The 20,532-nt window shown below is 40.6% G+C and overlaps 4 protein-coding genes across 4 annotated transcripts; 2 read left to right on the forward strand and 2 right to left on the reverse strand.

Moving 5' to 3' along the window:
• Positions 1–36: 36 nt before the first annotated feature.
• Positions 37–4,997, forward strand: pxmp2 (peroxisomal membrane protein 2). Its single transcript, XM_080766934.1, has 5 exons — positions 37–322; positions 2,774–2,896; positions 3,852–4,014; positions 4,339–4,458; positions 4,556–4,997. Exons 1-5 carry the CDS (start codon positions 213–215, stop codon positions 4,622–4,624), a joined length of 585 nt encoding a protein of 194 aa, XP_080623060.1. The 5' UTR covers positions 37–212; the 3' UTR covers positions 4,625–4,997.
• Positions 4,998–5,130: 133 nt separating this feature from the next.
• Positions 5,131–7,808, reverse strand: isg15 (ISG15 ubiquitin like modifier). Its single transcript, XM_080766937.1, has 2 exons — positions 6,721–7,808; positions 5,131–5,771 (listed from the first exon to the last, which is right to left on the reverse strand). Exon 2 carries the CDS (start codon positions 5,759–5,761, stop codon positions 5,291–5,293), a length of 471 nt encoding a protein of 156 aa, XP_080623063.1. The 5' UTR covers positions 5,762–5,771; positions 6,721–7,808; the 3' UTR covers positions 5,131–5,290.
• A 665-nt stretch (positions 7,809–8,473) lies between these two features.
• Positions 8,474–11,114, forward strand: LOC308316834 (putative ATP-dependent DNA helicase Q1). Its single transcript, XM_080765626.1, has 3 exons — positions 8,474–8,939; positions 9,230–9,309; positions 9,791–11,114. Exons 1-3 carry the CDS (start codon positions 8,476–8,478, stop codon positions 10,984–10,986), a joined length of 1,740 nt encoding a protein of 579 aa, XP_080621752.1. The 5' UTR covers positions 8,474–8,475; the 3' UTR covers positions 10,987–11,114.
• Positions 11,115–15,107: 3,993 nt separating this feature from the next.
• LOC308317596 (uncharacterized protein) lies at positions 15,108–20,445 on the reverse strand. The gene is made up of 8 exons (XM_080766728.1): positions 19,884–20,445; positions 17,823–18,522; positions 17,232–17,683; positions 17,007–17,083; positions 16,314–16,491; positions 16,032–16,108; positions 15,892–15,936; positions 15,108–15,232 (listed from the first exon to the last, which is right to left on the reverse strand). Exons 1-7 carry the CDS (start codon positions 20,388–20,390, stop codon positions 15,903–15,905), a joined length of 2,025 nt encoding a protein of 674 aa, XP_080622854.1. The 5' UTR covers positions 20,391–20,445; the 3' UTR covers positions 15,108–15,232; positions 15,892–15,902.
• Between the last annotated feature and the right edge of the window lie 87 nt (positions 20,446–20,532).

Here is a 20,532-nt window from a genome sequence, read left to right on the forward strand (position 1 = left end):
GCCCCCTCAATATCGTAACTCTTGCCGGAAGGCCGTGTGTGCGTGTTGGTGTGGAGTCGCTTTCCCACTGGAAGTGTGTCAATTCAGTGCACACAGTGACGTACAGTGTCTGGTGATCTGAGACGCAGGAAGACACTGCATGGACTGGACTGAGGTCTTTTGTTTTAAGTTGATTTTATCTGTTGCATGCATCTACAGCCAATGAACTGACCATGCCTGTACAGAGCGTACCAGTTCGTGATTCGTCCATCCAGTTGCGGTTACTACAACAGTATTTGATTCTCCTGAAGAAGTATCCCCTTGTCACAAAGTCTGTTACGAGGTCAGTAACATTAATGATGGTACATTAATTGATGTTTTGTTTTTATACACTGAGGGCAGCTGTATATTTACAATTTAGCATCCGGGAGTTTCTGCATGCTGGTGACCCATACTAAACATTTCAACTAACGTTGGTGTAGGCTACTCAACATGTCCGGGTTCACATTCTGGCTACTAGACTAATGGGGGATATAAGATTTATTTTCTTGGCATGAAACATTTATAGTTTACTTTAAACTGTTCCAGGATTAGATTCAAGTCTACGTTTTGTCCCATCCCTGGCTGGAAGTATTCTGTTAGCCATACTTCAGGTTCAGGATTGTGGTTTATTCCAACAAATGCAACAACTGCACTTTTTTGATAACGATCTTTGCTTGTATTCCTTGTACATGGCTTGTGCAACCTCTTACTATAACTTTTTTGTTTGCACTGATGTAGCCCCCTCTGTCGGATTTCATGCAGCCAATGAACATCTTCCTTAGGCAACTCCCCTATTAATAATAGATGGTTTATTTTGTATCAATCCGTATCCATTCATATTACAAATGTCTGGGTCATGCCTACTATTCGGTGCCATTTCAGCCAAGTAACCTTTTTCAAACTATATTTTTTACAGGATTTTTCATTTTTTTCTGAAAACCTTTAAGGGCATGTCAGAAAAACTTTTGTGCAACTACTCAAATTATTTCTTACTTTGTCATATTTACACTAACGGGGGACATTTTATGCTAAAGATGACCTTATGTAGGTAATTAAGAATATGGTAGCACATTGTGAACAATAAGAATTTGAAAATATTCATCAGCCATATTTTCAGAATTATGAAAATGTATCAGTTTCCTCTAAGCGTAGCAGCCAGGACATGTTATGCTTTACCACATCAGTACCGCAACCTAAAACATTGTCAAATTGGCAAACTTCATCTGGTATAGGGTTTAATTTCCTATTAAAAATATATGCTACTTTCTGAAGTCATGTGGCTAGAGAAATAGTTGGGACATTTACAGGTGAATTTGCCTCAGCGTAATGGGGGACAGTAAAGTCAGGGACAAACATTGATTTCAAGATTTTTAGCATTACAAATACATTTATCGCTAACATTTGGTGAGAAGCATTATTGTATACTATATAATAATCGATCGAAATTTAGATTTAGTTTGTTTTGATTCGTTTATTTGTAACAGGTTGAAAAGACCCTCAGCTCTGAACTCGGTAGAATCTGCACCTGGCTCGCTGATAACAAACTATCCTTACACCTGGGAAAAACGGAATCCATTCTCTTCGGATCAAATAGTAATCTCAGCAAGGCAGATGGCTTCTTGGTTAGAGTGGGTGACAGTATTATCACACGAAAAGATGAAATTACCTTCCTAGGTTCCATCCTGGAGGCCAATCTTTCCGGTGATAAAATGGCCACCAACGTAATCAAAGAACAAGATTCCTTTACAGGATCTCCTCACTGGTCAACAAAAACACCTTGAAAACCTTAACAGGAGCCCTCGTACAAGGTTTCTTTGACTATGCATGCACCTCTTGGTACCACAGCACCTCAAAGGCCCTTAAAACAAGGCTCCAGACCTCCCAAAACAAACTGGTCAGGCTCCTACTTGGCCTCACCCCCCGAACCCACCTCACCCCTGCCCACTTTGACAGGCTGGAATGGCTTAGGGTCGACGACAGAGTACAGCATCTTGCAATGGGTCTGGTCCACAAGATACACCAAGATACACCAAGATACACCATGGGTCTACACCACCAAGATACCCATGTACCTGTCTAAATATACTTCCTTAATGTTAACGAAGTTCACACCCACAACACCAGAGGGAGTGCAACAAACCATGTACAACCCAGATTCGGCACAAACAAGGGACTAAATTATTTTCGCTCCTATGCCACCAAAATGTGGAATGCCCTACCAACAGTCATTAAGACATGTGAATCCCTTGACTCCCTTGACTTCAAAACCGCTCTCAAAGGGCACCTACAGACGGCTGCAATTCGAAACTGGCCCCCGTAAAATCTGAATCCCCCCCACCGCCCCCCTTTTCCCCTCACTGTATATGTTTCTTTTCCCTTTTTTCTTCCTTTATGATGAATTCCTGTTCTGTTCTTTAACTATATAGAAGTGTCTATTTGTACGTCTCTAAATGTTTTGATGAATTGAACATGGTGGACCCTCTTGTAAACAAGTGTAATGCTTAATTGGGTCGTCCACTCACAGTTAACAGTCTTTGTATTGAGTTTGTGCTTGAAATGTACTGTAATTCTGCAAACTGTTAATAAATATTTAAATCAATCAATCAAAAACTGAAGCTGAACAAACACAATGGGGACATGGCATTTTAGCATACCTCTACTCAAATCAATATAAGATATGCTGTATTATGACCTGGGGACACAATTGGCACCGAATTCTAGGAATGACCCATTTGTGTCCTTGATATTTCAGTTGCATCCTCACTGCTCTAGGGAATGTTCTATCTCAGATATTGGAGGCAAAAAAGAAGGCCAAAGATGAACTGCCAAAGAAGGAGATTGATACAGCAGGAGTTACACGTTATGCAGTTTATGGGTGAGCTGAGCTGTATGTGATTGTGATAATAGTTGTAGTTGGGTTCATGAATAATTAGTGGTTGTTGTAGGTGTTACATTATATTATTTGTCACAGTTCAATTTTATAGAATATAGGGATACATTTTACAGTATTTGCTGCAGTGCAATGATTTTAGCACTTTGTGCATGTCTTAATGGACTCTGGCCCAATTGCACATGGACTACTAGGATATAAGACAGGTGCCTGTTGATGAGAATGATCTGTTGAGAGACTATTTATATTCACTCATCATCCCATTACTGTTAATATTCACTCACGTTCACTGTTGATAGTACTGTATCCATTCTTACATTGTTGACACAGTCTGTATTAATTCACGTACCTGAACCTTGTTGTTTGATACACTGTGCCTATATCCACCCACATACTCATTGTTAGGCTGTACACATTTTTAGTATTCATAGTATATGCACTGGTGATAGATGTATAGCAGTAAATGTATATTATTAATTAATATATTCACTGTATATTTATATTGATGGACTTACATATTCAAATATCCAGTGCAGATATGTAGGGCGGCCAGTAGCTCAGTATTTTATATTTATTCTTATTTATCTTTGTGTGGTTATTGACATTTATCTGTACCTCTCCTGTGTTTATTCTTACTGCTGTAGTGAGACCTGAATTTCCCTCTGAGGATCAATAAAGATGTATCTCTTATCTTAGTTGGAATTAATCTCCCTCTGTGACAGCAGTGAGCACTGCTAAACATAATCTGAACGTTAACTGGCTAAAAGTTGATTAAAAAAAAGTCTGCACAGTAGAAAAAGGTACCCTTAAAAAACCAATTCTGATATTGTACATCTCTCTTTCTAGTATTGTCTTGATACATGTGTTTTTACACATTTTTGTATAAAAGTTGAAATGTGTGCCTTTTATGTATTAGCTATCTTAATTTGGGTGGTTTCAGGTTGTTAATCACTGGACCAGTGAGCCATTACTTTTATCAGCTTATGGAGCTGTGGCTGCCCAGCACTGACCGATACTGTATCATCAAACGTCTGCTGCTGGATCGTCTTATCTTTGCCCCTGGCTTTCTGCTGCTGTTTTACTTTGTCATGAACATCCTCGAGGTGGGTCATCACGAACATGGTGGCCCCTGCACCAACCACTCCTCAAAAACTACACTAATCTCAAATCATTTTAATTTTTAACCTATATATATATATATATATATATATATATGTGTGTGTGTGTGTGTGTGTGTATATATATATATATATATATATATATATATATATATATATATAAAATATCCTAAATTTACAGTATACTGTATATTCTCTTCTTTTCTGTTCCAAATTTTTTTCATGAAGCTTCTACAAACAGGATGCATCCTAGGTCAGCTGAAAAATGTTGTGCATTTTGAAATAAATCCAAACTTGACCTGTTCTTAGGCTAAAGGGTGGCAAGACTTTGAAAAGAAAATGAACAATAGTTACTGGACCGCTTTGAAGATGAACTGGAAAGTCTGGACTCCCTTTCAGTTCATCAATATCAACTTTGTGCCTGTTCAGGTAGTTACTATCCACTGGCATGTTGCAGTCTTTGAACAGACGATGATTCAGTGTTTTTATTGACACTTCCCGTGTCTCCCTTCTTTCTTGTTTTCAGTTCAGAGTGCTGTTTGCCAATGTGGTTGCATTGTTTTGGTATGCATACCTTGCATCATTGAGGAAATGAAGCTACAGAAGTCAGAAGAATCTGGTGCTCCACAATGGCTGGCACACGCATTAGAGATGGAATGTCTCAGTTGAGTTGTCACACTGAACAGTTCGTATAGTAGCTATTCTAATTAAATCCTAATGTGTTCAATACATTAAGATGAACTTTTTCCACTGATTAAATCATTATTACATCATGTGATAAGACACTTTGTGTTGAAGCAAATTACTTGAATAACTAATTTCAAAGACTGATTCATGTTTTCCTTAAAACAAAGCCAAAGACTAGTATGTAACTGTGAACCTAAACTTGTATGACCGAAATATTTTTTGTATAATTTCATATGTGATTTTTTTTTTCAGTGTCAGTTACCATGCTAATATTTGATATATGGCAGCTCTATGTGGCTTAATATCAAATATGTTTCTCAGGTAAAAAGAAAGATCTGCCCAGAACATTTAATATTATGCGAAAGTAGTAACATTTTCACTATTTTCTTTAAGGAATAGGCTCTGTTAATGAAATCATCTCATTTTGCCTTTTATTGTTATTGTCCATACATTACAATTTTAAGACAAATGTGATTGTAACAAAAAATTAAAAACAATATAATTAGATTAATATGTGGTCCTGCAGTCTGCGAAATTAACATGGAATGATTGTATTTCTCCTTTGAAAGTGTTTTCAGCCTCCTCTTAGTCTTAGAGTCAGGTAGATGGTGCTTTGACTTCTGACATTGTAGTCATCCAGTTTTCGGCCATCATCCATCTGCTTGCCTTCATGAATCAGCCTTTGTTGGTCCACAGGAACACCTTCCTTACTTTGAACCTTACGCTTGAACTCTTGTACAGTCTCGCCAGGTGCGATATCATATGTACTTGTCTGGCCCTTTTCATTTTTCAAGAACACCTGGGTTGGAATCGGTTCAGTTATCACCATGCAGACCTGTGATCCGGACTCCAAACCGTAGGAGCTCAAAGGTCTTGAATCATCATCTAGACTCATCCTCTGGCCATTGTTGTAGGACAGCCTCTGCTTCTGGATGGCCACTTCAAACTTCTGGCTGATGAGGGTTTTCAGAGACCCCACTGTAGCGCCAGGCTGCACCACCAGGGACTTTGACTCCCCATTCAGCAGTGTTATTTTTATCTCCATGGTGTATAGTCTATACAAATGAATAAAACAAATTAGTCATATTGATATTAAGATGTAAACTGTTTGTCAATTTTTTAGCACAAGATGAGAATAAAATCCAGGAGGATCAGGTCTGGTCTGACGGTGTTCAATTTATAACAAAGTTGGAATAAAATGTAAGTGATGAAATCACAACCTCTCTTCAGGAGTAGTTGGGAGAACATGAGGAAAAATGGACATTCATTGAGTTATAATTATGAATACCATAGACTGTAAAAAAAAATATCAGAAAAGGGGGTGTGTCCTCACTGTCCTGACATGACAAGTTCTGAGATACTGGGCAGCAACTGGTTGAAACCAGTTGCGTTGACTGGCCCATTGATGAATGTGGCAAGATATAGCAGTGTCTCGACCTTGGAGAAGGCAGGGGAGTGTGCACTACGTGAGTTATGCACACAGCTGTGCAAGCATTTTGGAGTTTAGGAACATTGTGAGAAAATTAAAAATAAGAGGGATTGTATATGAACAGAGAATATAATATTCGCCAATCAAAACCTGCCATGTTTTTTTTTTAAGTATTAACATTAGTGATATTTTTTGGTTAATAGTAAAGGTTTTTTGTGAATAGGTTTAAGCTCTATATTTTTATTGTAAGTATTTGTGCAGTAACGGGTCTCCCTGGCTGTCTCTGCAACTCTTTAATATAAACCTGAATTAATTAATGTTATCCATGTCAGCAGGTAATATCTATTACAATCTTAGTGTTCCAGTCCCAATTTTGTCTGATTATTTCTGTATAATGAATCTAATGATGATATATTTTCTGTTTATTACTACTAACTGAACAAAATTCTATAATGCATATTAGCCTACTATCAGAATAGGCTATAGTAGAGTAGAGCTTAATTATTTTAACCAAGAAATATCACTTACCCCACCTTAATTGCGCGGGGGAAAGTGTGTTAAAATGAACGTTTTACCTTTTTATTTTAAGATCCGTTCAGTGATGTCTTCGAGCCAGACAGGACAGGACCAGATGAACGGCAAAACGAGTTGAGTACCAGTAGGTGAACTGAAGACAAAGTTGCTCCTGTTCTGGTGTGGTGTCGCAGCAACAATGTTTATAAGATTCAGCTGAGCCGTGTTTTGAACAGCTGATGAGCGACTGTCTCACCTCATAGTTTAAGATTCGTTTTCCTCTAAGGTTTTCCTTCTCCGCAATGAATGTTTCGGTTTCCTTTCTCGAATTATGCGAGCTGAGCTGATGAAATGTGACGTCATAGAAGAGTCGAGGATAACATTACTATCAATCTGATTGCTTTTTATTTACTAAAAGTAACTTCAATTAAAGTTATCCTCCATTGAAACATTTGTATAACTTGGAAGTGAAACTTTACTGACTGAACAGACACCACCATATGACCATACCACATATTGCCCCCAAGGCCAACAGCCTGAATGAATAGCACTTTACACATACCGGTATGCACTTTGAATGCATCAGCACTTTATCCTGCTAATGTTGTCTGCTTTGCCTCTTTTGAATGCGACGCGTTTATTGTTTTTAAATGTGAAGCATCATGAGCCGAACGGTATTTTGCTCCCCTGTATGCCCAGTGTATATTGTGGAAGTGACAATAAATCTGATTGATTGACCAGTCTTTATTCCTTCAATACTACTCTGATTCCCTCATTGGCGTTTTGATATGGTGGCACTGGTGGTGGAAAGCCCATACCTCATTCAATGGTCCCTCATAACCTGTGCATGGGGGCACTCATTTTGGAAGAGACCACTCCATCAGAAACATGATACCGGTATATGTTTCACCACAGGATCCACTCAGAATAACTTCCAATAATTTCTTGATTTGCTTACTTGGGATAAAATGGACCCTAACTATGCCTAGCCTCGGTCCCAGGCTTATCTGTGAAGAGAAAATAACTTTGCCAGGAATCCCCCTTCTTTAACAAATGCAAAGTCTGGATATCTACATTGCCTATTGTTGTGCAGTGAATTGGCTCAGATTAACACATGATTACTACATAGTCCAGTCAAAGGAAATTCCACAAAGGAGACAGATCACTGGCATGATGCGCAAGCATGGGCGGATTTAAAGGGGGTGCAGGGGGTGCAAAAAAAAATAAAATGTTATTTTTTATTTATTTTTTCAAACTTAACTTATGGCTTCTGACTGTAGTTTATAATCATCTCTCTTATCATGATATGATGCCTCGCTGTACGGCTGTAGTGCATGTGTGTATGTGTGTGAGCTGCTGTACTACCTAAATAACTCATTTTTAGGGAATAGGGCATTGTAAAAACGCTAAAATAATAAAATAAAGGTTAAAAAGTCGGGAGTCGATAGCCAAGCAGTCGCACCCCCTGGCGTCAGGTTCAAAGTCCGCCTATGTGCGCAAGACAAATGCTAGAATTGAAAGTAAACAGTATTTATGAAAAAATGAAACCAAAACCCCTTGAATTAAGCATTTCAGGTAAAGGCAGTATGAGTTAACCTGACGCTGCCAGATGAGGGCGGTATTGAGGCAACATATTCCCCAACACAACACTCATCTGGGACTTCCGACAGAGTTGAGCCTGAGACAGATCAGCTTCGTACCGAACCAATCAGCGTGAGCTAAAGGCGGGATATGTGCAAAAGCGGATGTGACGGTATATAGAAGCTGCTGTGTTGTGTAGTTGTTTCACTTATTCACTAGTCAACATGGCCGCTACCATGAGCGATATGACGATAGAAGCTGCAATAACATCAGTTATTTCTCAACTGGACAATATTTCTTCGTTGAAAGAAGAGCAAAGTATGGCACTGAAGGCTTTTTTGCGTGGAAAAGATGTTTTTGCGCTCCTCCCGACTGGCTTCGGCAAGAGTTTAATTTACCAACTAGCTCCACTGGTAGTGAAAGAACTGGGGACGCCGAAGCCTATATTGATCGTCGTTTCTCCTTTGACTGCCCTCGTAGCAGATCAAATCAAAGAGGCTACGAATCTTGGACTCTATGCTGCGCAACTCGTAGATAATGCAGCACACGCCGACATCCTCGACGGCCGATGTCAGCTGGTCTTTGGCAGCCCGGAATCTTGGTTACTTAGCGATAAATGGCGTGATATGCTTTCATCACAAGTGTATCGTGAAAACCTACTTGGCATTGTCGTCGATGAAGTTCACGTCGCATACAAATGGTAAGCTAAACACCGTTAAATGGCTGTATAGTGTAATTGTTACACTACACATTAAACTGTAAAACAAAACAGTAACAGAGCAGCGTGTTTCTAAATACGGCTACAGTAGTTCCAAGACGAAGTGTTGTAACATTTATGTCAAATATTATATTGTAAACAATAAGCTAACACACACAAACAGACCAAATGTTAAACAGATCTTACTGTTACTGTATTGCTGTAATGCAACTATGCACGTTACTATTGCTGCTACCTAGACTCAATTTAGGATGTCTTTTTCTTTCAACCAGGGGGCTGGGAGCAAACGGGAAGCCAGCCTTCAGAGAAGCCTTTTCCAGGCTGAATGAACTAAGATCCCTAGTCAAAGAAGGTGAGTTTTGAAACACAGTAATGCTACATGATTAATTAATATCAATCCAGAAAAGGGGCATTGATTGTGTTTGGAAGGGGGGCTGCATTGTGCTGCTAACTGAGGGGGGAATGTTGGGGGGGCTGTTTCTTTTGTGTGTGCATTGGGCTGGCAACCTGGTTAGGTTAATCCCCCTTTTTTTAAGGTTAGGGGGAGGGCTGTGTTGTGCTGGCAACTTGGGGAGGATAAACCCCCTCTATAGCCTGATTAGGGGGAGGGGTGTATACACTACAGGAGCAGATCATAGAAGTTGGTGCTGTCCAAGTATAGTTATTTGTCATTTAAAGAAAATACATTATGATATATGGAAACGTCAGTCTTTAGCTGAAGCTACCGATAACATAAATAACCTAATTATTTCCCCTTTACAACGCTATAGAAAGTGTAGCATACAGTTCTTCATTAATGCTTGTTTGCTGATACATGTGCACTTGTCTTTCAGGTTTACCTGTGTTAGCGTTGACAGCATCGGCTGATAACAAGAACAGAGGCCGTGTGACCAGGATGCTGGATATGGAGGAGGCAACTCTCGTGACTGTTAGCCCAAACAGGAGAAACATCAGACTGGGACTGATTCGGGTTCCTGCCGATAACTTGAACTGTATGGACTGGGTGGTAAAGGAGGTCAAAGATAAGGGTCTATCAATGTCTCCCATTATAATCTATTGCAGAGCACTGAAGTCACTTGGGAGAGTGTTCACCTATCTTAAAGCAGAATTGGGAGAAGATGCTTGGGTTAACAAAGACCAGGATCAGAAGGCTGAGAACCACCTTATAGGAATCTTCCACAGCAATACACTGTCAAAGTACAAAGACAGAGTTTTGGCCTCCTTTAGTGGAGAGGGGAGCTGCAGAGTGGTTGTTGCAACAACAGCTCTTGGGATGGGCTTGAATTTCCCTAATGTTTCTCATGTTCTAATGTATGGTTTGCCAGAGGATGTTGAAGACATTGTTCAAAAAGTTGGAAGGGCTGGCAGAAATGGGTTGCAGTCACATGCAATTTTGTATGCTATCAAAAAACCTGAAAGGGCTGGTCCAGAAGTGAAAGAACTGATACACACTGGCACTAAGAGCTGCTTTAGAAAAGCACTGTACAGTCATTTTGAAAACCAGCCAACAAGTGTAGAGCCAGGGCATGTCTGCTGCAGCTATTGCCACTCTGTATGTTCATGTGCAGGTGAAGAGTGTTACGAGCCTATCCCCAAACATGAGGTAATAGAACAAGATGTTGCCATGCAAGGGAAATGTCGAGTGGTAACACAAGAGGACAAATCTCTTATCCGGGAAATGTTAGAGGAGTATATGGTTTGTTTAGAAAAAGACACAGCACATGTCTACACTAGCAAGTCAGCATGTACTGGTTTCAGTGCTGAGCTCATAGATGCAGTAGTAGAACACGGCACACACATATTTGACTTGTCCTACATTCTTAGAAACCTTCCTGTATTCAGAAAAAAACATGCAAGAGAAATTCTGCTAATCATCAATGAAGTCTTTGGTGATATTGACGATGTAGAGCCTTATCAAGAGGATAGCTTCACTGAGCCAGACATCAATTATACAGGCTATTTTGATGAAGATGAGGACGACTTTGAGATGGGAACACAGCACAGCAGCTCAGAATCGTCTGACGAATAAGCAGTTGGCCATTAAAGGCTATTATAAGATTCAGATTGGTTGTCAACTCGAGCTGTGGAATATTCAGTTGACTGAATGCTCATGATTAAAATGGTTTTGTATGTAATTTGAACATAAAAGTTATTAAAAGTTTGTCACTTCAAAAAATCTGGTGTTTATTTTCCAGGTATGCAAATTTCACTTTGATTAAGAACCGTTTATCACAAAATAAGTAAAAATGTACATCTGTCCTGGTACTGTATGTCACCCTTTTCACTATGCATGATGACTCTCAAATTGATTGTTTCAAATCATTCGGCTAGAGGCATTGATCAATTTGCAATTTAACACATGGGATCCAGCTTTGATACTTTAGAAACATGTTATGTAGTTTTACAAAGTAAACATGAACAAGTGAGGCAAATGAAAAATGTATTTATAAAAACAGTAAATGCTATAGTTGAGCATACTTAGGTAGGGGAAAATCACAACAATATATATAACAGGATCATAAAAACAATACGTGCGTAGCCTATATTCAATAAGGTCCCAACTATGCATTCTCATATCCTTTTCAAGTACCCTTTGTTAAGTTCCTATTCGAGATACATATTTTCTTACATCCTGCAATGTGTGGTGACAAATGAGAAAAATAAGATGCCCTTGGTCAATTCAATTCAATTTTATTATAGTGTCAAATCACAAGTTGTCTCAAGACACTTTACAACCAACAAAGATCCACCCAGAGCAAGCAATATTGCGACAATGGTAACGAAAAACTCCACTTTAGGAAGAAACGTCAGGCAGAACCCGACTCTAGGGTGGGCGGCCATCTGCCTCGACCGTGTCGGAGGGGGGGGGGTAGAGAGAGAGAGAGATAGACAGAGAGAAAAAAAGACAGAGAAATAGGCAGGTGGGATCCGTGGAGTGGTCTGGTCCACATCGGGTCCAGGTCACACTTCTGGTGGGCTCCATGAAGAGGCCTGATCCACGGTCACACTCGGCAGTCATTGATGAATATAAACAGTGAATTATTGCACAATTTTTGGCTACTTGGCAGCAGTTATTGCAGACTTTTATAGCACAATCAGATATACGTTATCTAAAGTGTATCGTGGGCATGTTTAAAGACTACAAGGCTATATTATTGACTGACTCAGACTCAGTAAAACGCTTTAACGCTGAAAGGAGAGTTTGGTGAACACAGGCAGGAATGACTTCCTGTGGTGCTAGGAGCCAGTTGCAGTCTCACTAAGTTCAAACTCACCATAGCTATAGCTTAACCCATTCAAACCGGGAACCGTGTAACCACTTTATAATCGATATTTTATACTTTGGCTATTCAAAAATAGCAGATATACAAGTTTATAGCGTGGCACTCGCTGCCGTGCTATGAGCTTGTAGATCTGCTATTTTTGAATAGCCAAATAAATCTAAAAATTACAGATTATTTCCCGGTCTAAATGGGTTGCATGGCTTTTAAAAAGCAACATTTTTCTCAATAACATTACTGGATTTAACACAAAAAACCCTGAGATTATTTTTGCCGTTTTTGCATACTTAAAAATGCGTTGCGACAGTGCAGACTTGTTGTTGCTGTGGAAGGCCCTGTCGTTGCTGGGTAGGGGTGGAAGCCATGTAATGATGACTGGCTGTGGCATCTACTGCGGCTGCAGAGGGAGAGAAATGGGGGGGGTCATAAAAAAATGGTCATGTTTGTCAATGGAAGACAAAGGCTTCATTCAAGCTGAAGCTGTTATTAGCTGAGGGTATGTGTATCCACTGAGGTTGATACGGGATTAGTGAATAAAGTGTAAACATGTTTTACTGTTATGATTACATGGATGGTGACATTAAAACTGAACCTTTGATGAAAATATTGTTCAGACGGCATAGTGAAAACAAGGCAACACACGGGGCAGTATGAATAGTGTTGAAATATGAATTGCATACCCCATAGCTGAGTGGTTACTGAGCCCGCCTGGGAAGCCAGAGCCCTTGGTTGACCCAGCTGTAGAGCCGTTACTGCTGTGAATATGCAGAGTTGTGCTGGATTGGAGCAGATATTCTTGGGGGAACCATGATGGACGTCGCTACTGCGTAGGATTCCAGGCCAGGCAATGTGTCGATGTGCGTTTCCTTGAGCAAGACTCTTCTAGGATGTGTAAAAAGAAGAGGATGAATTTCACCTTTGTGCATATATATATATATATATACACATACATATATATAATAATGTGACAAAAATAAGACCCCAAAAGGAGTGGGGACTATACCAGTATTCTATTCTATCTATGCGTGCAAGAGGGGAAACGTTGTTTTCGGGATGTTGGAGAGTTGGCTCTTGTGTGTTCTTGGGCAGGCTCTCTGGACCAGGGGGTGACGTCATCGAGGTGCAGCGACGGACCTGTGAAGTGTGTGGGTTTTGAAAAGGTGGAGCAAAACATTTGGAAAATAGTTAACAAGGCTCTTTGATTCAGAATATGTACAGTATATATAAAACAGAACACTTTTCTTATTTTTTTACCACAACTTGTTCACGTTGGAAAACTGACAGTTGTAGTGTAAGTCATTTAATACTTACATGGGTGGAGGCCTTTGACATTGTGTCTGAAAATTGGTGAGGGATGTGACTAGCCACTACAGCAGATATGGGCTTGGATCTCAGGACCAGGAAGGGAGTTCCCAATGTCACAGTCCATGGTATAAAGTTGGTTTTGAAAAGGTGGAGCGGGAGGGAGAGAAAAATAATTCTCAGTTCGCGGTGTTGTCTGTGTCCCACACTTATGTAGTCGGAAGTAAGTCTCTGAGTCTATGCTGTCATTGTTCAAATAGGGACACCCTTCCACTCCTTCAGCTTTGACCTCATCCAACTGCACACCTCGCTGTGCTTCAGTTTTGCAAGCAGGTTTCTGTTGAACTTGGGGAAGGCTGTGAACTGTCTGCCTGGTTGGTTTTTGAACAGCTCGGCCTCTCTGAGAACCTCAACAAGTGCTAGAATGTCGTCAGTCTGGTCACGGGCATGATGGATGCCGCTGGACTTCGATACGTCCAGCTCAGTGTCTGTGATGTCCATCATGTCCTTCAGAACCCCAATGGACTTGCTGATCCTGTCTGCTGCTTTCTCAGTCATGTTTGGGCCTGTGCGCTTAAGGAACGATTTCAAGAAATTGTTAAGGTGTTCCAGATGCAAATCAAGAGAAATATTCTTGCCCTTCCCTCCGCTCCCATTCCAGAACCTGTTCCAGGTCAGACTGTGTGCTAGGCGAGGGGAGAGAGTGGCGTTGACCTGCACGGTCAGCAGGAGTGTACTGTAGGAGTATTGGGTATGACCATAGGCCTTGTAGAATAGCAATGCTACAGAGTACATCCTCAGTAACCTCTCTCCATCTCCCTCCTTCACTGCATCCTGCATGTTGGACAGCATGAAGCCAAAGCTGAGTCTTGCTTCTGTGTGCTGTCGTTTGTGGTCCACGGAACTAGGCATGACTGGCTCTGGCACACTCATTGTAGGCACAGTTAAGCCGTGAATTTTATGCTCGTGGTTCTCCCTGGCCTTGCTGTACTTGTAGGTTTTGGGACAACTTGGCATGCGGCATTGGAGCTCCTTCCCCAGTAGAGGACGATCACTGGCACATTGTCGGATACCGGTCACAGTGTCTGAGATGTCATTAAACATGACAAACCGGTCCACAATTTGGGTCACGGCTTTATGCAACCAGCTCCTTTTCACATCTGGTGAGCCAGACCTGATGTCCTTGGGGATGAAGTCCTCTGGCACATCTGTTGAGACATATTTAAATGAACAAGAATTACTATAACGTAGTTGTGGAAGCAATAGAAAAGTAAAAAGAGCCATGACATTTAAACTACAATTCAAAAAAGAAATTGAGATGCCCAGGAAATTTGCATCAGCCAAGTGCTGGTGAAATGGCAAAGTTGACGATAGATTTCAAACACAAAAATTATAAAATCTACTACAGAGTGTCTGGCGAATAGGAGTTTTATCTGAAATGTGTCTGACAAAAGAATAGATATCCTTGTCAAACATTTTCACATTCATAATTGAAATGTTTTGAAATAATATATAATAATGTCGACAACTACTATGTGACCATAATCAGTGACAATCAATTGTGTACCTGTGACATTGTTCAGTCCAAAGTGCTCCATTGTGGCAGCCAGGAACAGAGCAGCAGTGTCCTTTTTCACCATGTCTTTATATGCGTTGAACGCAGCATGAGGACCTTTTTTTGCATTGCTGCAACTGCAAAAAAATATGAGAAGTAAAAAAAGGGGAAGGAGGCAAAGAATAATAATTGCTGAGGATGATGACGACATTTAGGGGATCACCAGACAAAATCGTGGTGGCAGGAGTTACTTAACAGTTACAGGACCCACATATATTAGTAAAGTATTACATAATAATAACAAACAATGACAATATTAACAGAATTAACAACAATTAGTTAATTACTTGTATACCGCTTTTCAATAATTCAAAGCGGCTACAAAGTACACTATAAGGAGACAATGTTAGTCAAACAAACAGTTGACAAAACATGAGACAGACAGACAGCAGTGGATGGGAAAGGAGTTAGACTTGGGGGTATAGAAAAGGCAAGTTTAGGTGGATCTGGGGGACTGGGAGGGTAAGATGGGTTAAAGGTTGTCAGTGAAGTCGGTATGGGGCTGTATAGTCGATTGAAAGGTTGAAATCACATGAACACAAACACACATAAATATATACAGACAATACAAACACAAACCGGGTCATCGCTCATGAAGTCAGAAATCATCAGTCGTCAGTCGTTAGTAGTCAGCCCCCCCTCCCCTCCCCCCAGCAGTACCAAGCCTGAATTCATGCTGGCTGGACTGGATTTCCCCAGGCGCTAAAGAGCACAGTAAGTCGTAATGATAAAGTACCAAGCCGTAATTCATGGTGGCTGGAGTTCATCACAAAGAACATCTCTGCAAAAGATTTGGAAAATAGTTAACAAGGCTCTTAGAATCAGAATATGTATATATAAAAACAGAACAGAACACTTTGAACATTTCTTTTTTACCTCAACCTGTTCATATTTGAAAACAGTGTCCCATGATCTCTGGCTGAATCCTCCTTGTAAAAGACCAGATGATAGATCTAAAATCCAAATGATGTTGTAGTACAGTAAGCAAACAATTTCATTTAGGAGGAAATATTATTGTCATGATAATTAGCATGATAGCATAGATAAGTCAAGTTAGTCCAAACTTTGTTTTCAGGGGAAGTGGTACAGTAATTGGCTGCTAGTCCATACTGTTGTGAATAAACTGTTTGAGGTCAAACATTGAGTGAGTTCACCCACCTCAAACAGGTTCCGGATTGCATGCCAATCCTCAAACTTGAAGACAAGGCCTTCCAGTCTGTCTTCCCTGCTCTCTCCTTCGGCATAGGACAACTGGATGTTCCGACTGTTCCCCTCTGTCAGTCTGTCCCCACCTACAAAAACACTTTCCAGTCCATGTGGGGCCTTTGGCACATACCTACATGAAACATCAAGTAGACTTACTAGATTTATCAAAACCCTTCCCTTCAGATGCATATGTAAGTAAATTATATATTTTCCTTATTTCAAAACTTAATAAGGCCTGTGGGGCACCTGCAGCATGTAATCAAGCCCCTGCACTCAACGATATTGGAATGGTAGAGATACATAAAGGCTTTTTCCAATATATCATTATCAAATATCAATGTCCCACATTGTGCGATCTTTGATGACTATGGTCAGTAATGACATCAATGATGATGTTACAATGTCTATGACATGTAAAGTTGGGCAATTGTGCGATGAGTGATGTAAATCCGGTAATGCCATGATGTGATTGAGATGACTAGTGGTAGAAAATCACTAATTTGGCAAGTTAAAGTGTCACTTTTTGATAAGCAATGGCCGCTGAAATGCACAAACACTGACTTTTTTTTTTGCATGCCGTGGTATTGACAAACTGCACGAATACGAACATTGTGTTTCATAAATTCCAAGACAAGCCATACTTACTCATTCTGGATGTGCTGTAAAACGTCTACCAAGTCCCCAGTTTGGTTCTCATCTTTGAACAGAAGTCCAAGAGGATGCTATGAAGGAAGAATATATGGATTATAGTAGCATAAAGTTTTTAGTTTAAATCCTATGCCAGTACACTAGTTGTTACTTGTTCAACTTAATGAAAAGTTAACTCAATGGTACAACTGACAGTTGTAGTGTAAGTAATTTAATACTTACGTGGGTGGAGGCCTTTGACATTGTGTCTGAATATTGGTGAGGGATGTGACTAGCCACTACAGCAGATAATGGCTTGAAAGCATCCAGGTACTGGGTCAGAATGCGGCTCCCTAGCACAACAAACTCTCGTCGCATATGGGCTTGGATCTCAGGACCAGGAAGGGAGTTCCCAATGTCATAGTCCATAATTGGCTGAGTTGGCTTGTCCCTGCTGAGATGGGTTATGGGCACTCTGTCTTCTACAGCCATGTGGTGAACCCAGTGGATGGATTTGTTTGCTTGCCTGGTAGACTGGTGGTGTGGGCGGATGAAGAAATCCAGATTGTCAAATATGATGGAATATGTGGGTGGTGGTGTTGGTTGTGATCGTCCTAGCGGCAAGACACTGCCGGCCAGAACAGCACCTCCCTGCGCAGCGATGGTGTTCTCCATGGTGCTTTGGGTGGTTTCATCTGTATAACACACACACACACACACACACACACAGAATAAAAATGTGTTAACACATAAATGGACTCATAACATTAAAGGATAAACACATATGCAGCGACAAAATAAACAATGATCAACAAAAAGAATAGCCCTTCTAACCTGAGAAGACAGACAGATCAAAGCTGAGGATAGCTTCATCCAGGTCCCTTGCACTCGCTGTGTCACTCAGTGGGCTTGTTTCAGCAGCCATAGCACCTCCGCCTTCAGCAGTGTCTGTGAAGCTGATTTGCTCCACTCTGTCGGTAGTGATTTCACTTGCTACTTTCAGTAGGTGAAATTCCTGGCCGCAGGTCTTTGCCAATTCGGTGAGCTTTTTCACAGCGTTGGTGTGCGTTGTGGTTATACCCAGTTTGCTGAGCCTTTTAAAAACTGCCTTCTTTGCCCCTCCATACAGTAGAACACTGTCCACATAATATGCAAAGGCTGACAAGCGTGGTTCCCTGCCTCTCAGAGCTATTGCAGCAGCAGCACAGGTGACATGGGGAGACTGTTTGGTGATTTGATTAAATATAGAAAATATGAAAGGTGACGTAGACTGGAGATCTGACAGCAACTGGGCGAATGAAAATGCCTTCAAATCATCTGCCGATGACCGCCACAACATACAACCCTGGGAGGGACTACACAGTTTTTTGCTCTCATCCTCTATCAATTGTAGGAGATTGTTCTTAAGTTCTCCAAACAGTTCTTGGTGTCTGACAATCAGATTGGCTGCTGTTGTCCAATTCTCCAAGGTGAGGTGTTCGACAATCCCTGCTGTGTAGTTGTCACACACTGTTGTTCTACCCCTGATAGTAACCTGAAAGAAAAACAAAGGGGGTTATTATTAAATAATCATAACTGTGACTATGCATTTCTAAAGATAATGGATCATGATCTGATTTATGATTATTGGCCTAATACGTGCTCACTTAAAAGGAATTATAATCATTATTTTTGTTACTCTCAATGCACTGAGACAGAAAACTGATACAAACCATGACAACAAAGCTGAACAGAGGCCAACATAAATATTTGCTACTATGCACAGATATAGATATACAGTACAGTAACAGTATATAAAAATCCAGTATCAGTATATAAACTGTGCAAATAAGACAATATTGCAGCATGCAAAGATGCTGGAATAAATATGCAATTTATTCGTGTGCAATTAGTTTAAATTATACACACAAGAGGTAGGTGGTAAGTCCCACTGTATATTAGAATGTCGATTGGTTAGGGAGGGAGAATCCTGTTTGGTGTTACAGGTCTATTTCATGTATTGTATCATGTATCTATGTATTGTTTCTGACACCATGTGACTCATTTAACATCTGCCTGTCTTCACACCTCCCCCCTCTGTAGGTAGAGTTGGAGGGAGGATGGGCTGTGAGATGTAAAGGGAGATTAGACCCTGCCAGATAACCAAGATAAAATATGTCACATTATAGTAGCATCAGCCAAATATTATGTCCATGGAGAGGGAATATTAGCTAATGACAGCCTGCCTAGTCACATTTCCTTTGAAAAGTCATTAACCAGTGTAGTATATTTTAAAAGCTGTGAGTTACCAGGCCTGCTTGGAAGAGATTCGTGAAGTAAGTGAGAACAGGCAGGATTGGGGGGACAGCCCCCCCCCCCCCCCAGCCTGCTGTTATTTGAGACCCTTTCAAAGCTCATGCCCTGAGCCAAGTGTGCTTATCAGATCAAAAGATGAGCAGTGGTTCTCAACCTGATTTTTTCAATCGACAGTGCAAGTGACAATTTAGAACTTTCAAGACCTTTTTAATATCTATTTTTGTTTTACCATTACTGCATCAAAAGTATTCAACAAACTATACTATACAAACTGGTCAAACATTGGCCAAATTGTCAAATGATATAAGAAAGAGGCAAAACATTGAAAATAGCCAAACTACAAGCTCACACGTTATGAGCTTGTAGATCAGCTATTTTCACAATATTTATCTAGGGTGTCCCTAGTTCAAATATGATTATTTTGGGGGGTCACGGCCTGAAAAGCAATGTTCAGTCATTAATGTTAAGATGGTTATATTTTTTTAATGAACTGCTATAGAATGAGCATATGTATACAATTGCAGCAGCGCAGCTGGATTAGCGCGAGTTGGCAGCATTAGGTTAGACACAATTAGAAATAGTTTCACAATATGAATTTACCTCTAATAGGCTTCGCCGTACGGGCATCCCAGTTGATGGTTTAGACAGCCTACGAGAAGGGGTTGTTGGGGAATCAGTCGATGTAGGGGTGTAAGTGTGAGATGGAGTGCGAGGTTTTTTAATCCGCCGTGGTGTTTTAGAAGGCGTAGGCTCTCTGTAACGTTTATCTGTCCTCGGTCCAGTTTCCTCAGGTGGCGTCCGTGGTTCTGCTGTAGCCGTTTCTGCTGTAGCGGTAGCCGTTTCTGCAGGTCTTCGGTCTTTGTCCTCTTTTTGCCAGCGCCGGAAAATGGGATAAACGACTTCCATTCTTTGAAGCAATGTAATACATGGCTTACACATCCGAGACGATACGGCGGGGTCTTTAAACAGTGTTAAACCTAACGCTATCAGGCGTTCGTTAACACTTTTTACAGGCTTAGTACTAACAAATATATTCTTTGAATTCGTAATAGTACCTTTTATGCGCAGATTGGCGTTACAAAAACGACACAAATCTCCGACATCCATGATAACTTTTTTAGCAACAAGTTGTTCTGTGAAATGCAGTGGACTACATGTAAACATCCTGATGTCGCATCCAAACAAACGTCACGTAGACACGTCAATATGATTGGTTGTGTTTGCACGCCCACACGGTGATAGACATCCA

The sequence above is a fragment of the Protomyctophum bolini genome, assembly GCF_963924005.1.
Source record: "Protomyctophum bolini genome assembly, chromosome: 6".
Classification (NCBI taxonomy): Eukaryota; Metazoa; Chordata; class Actinopteri; order Myctophiformes; family Myctophidae; genus Protomyctophum; species Protomyctophum bolini.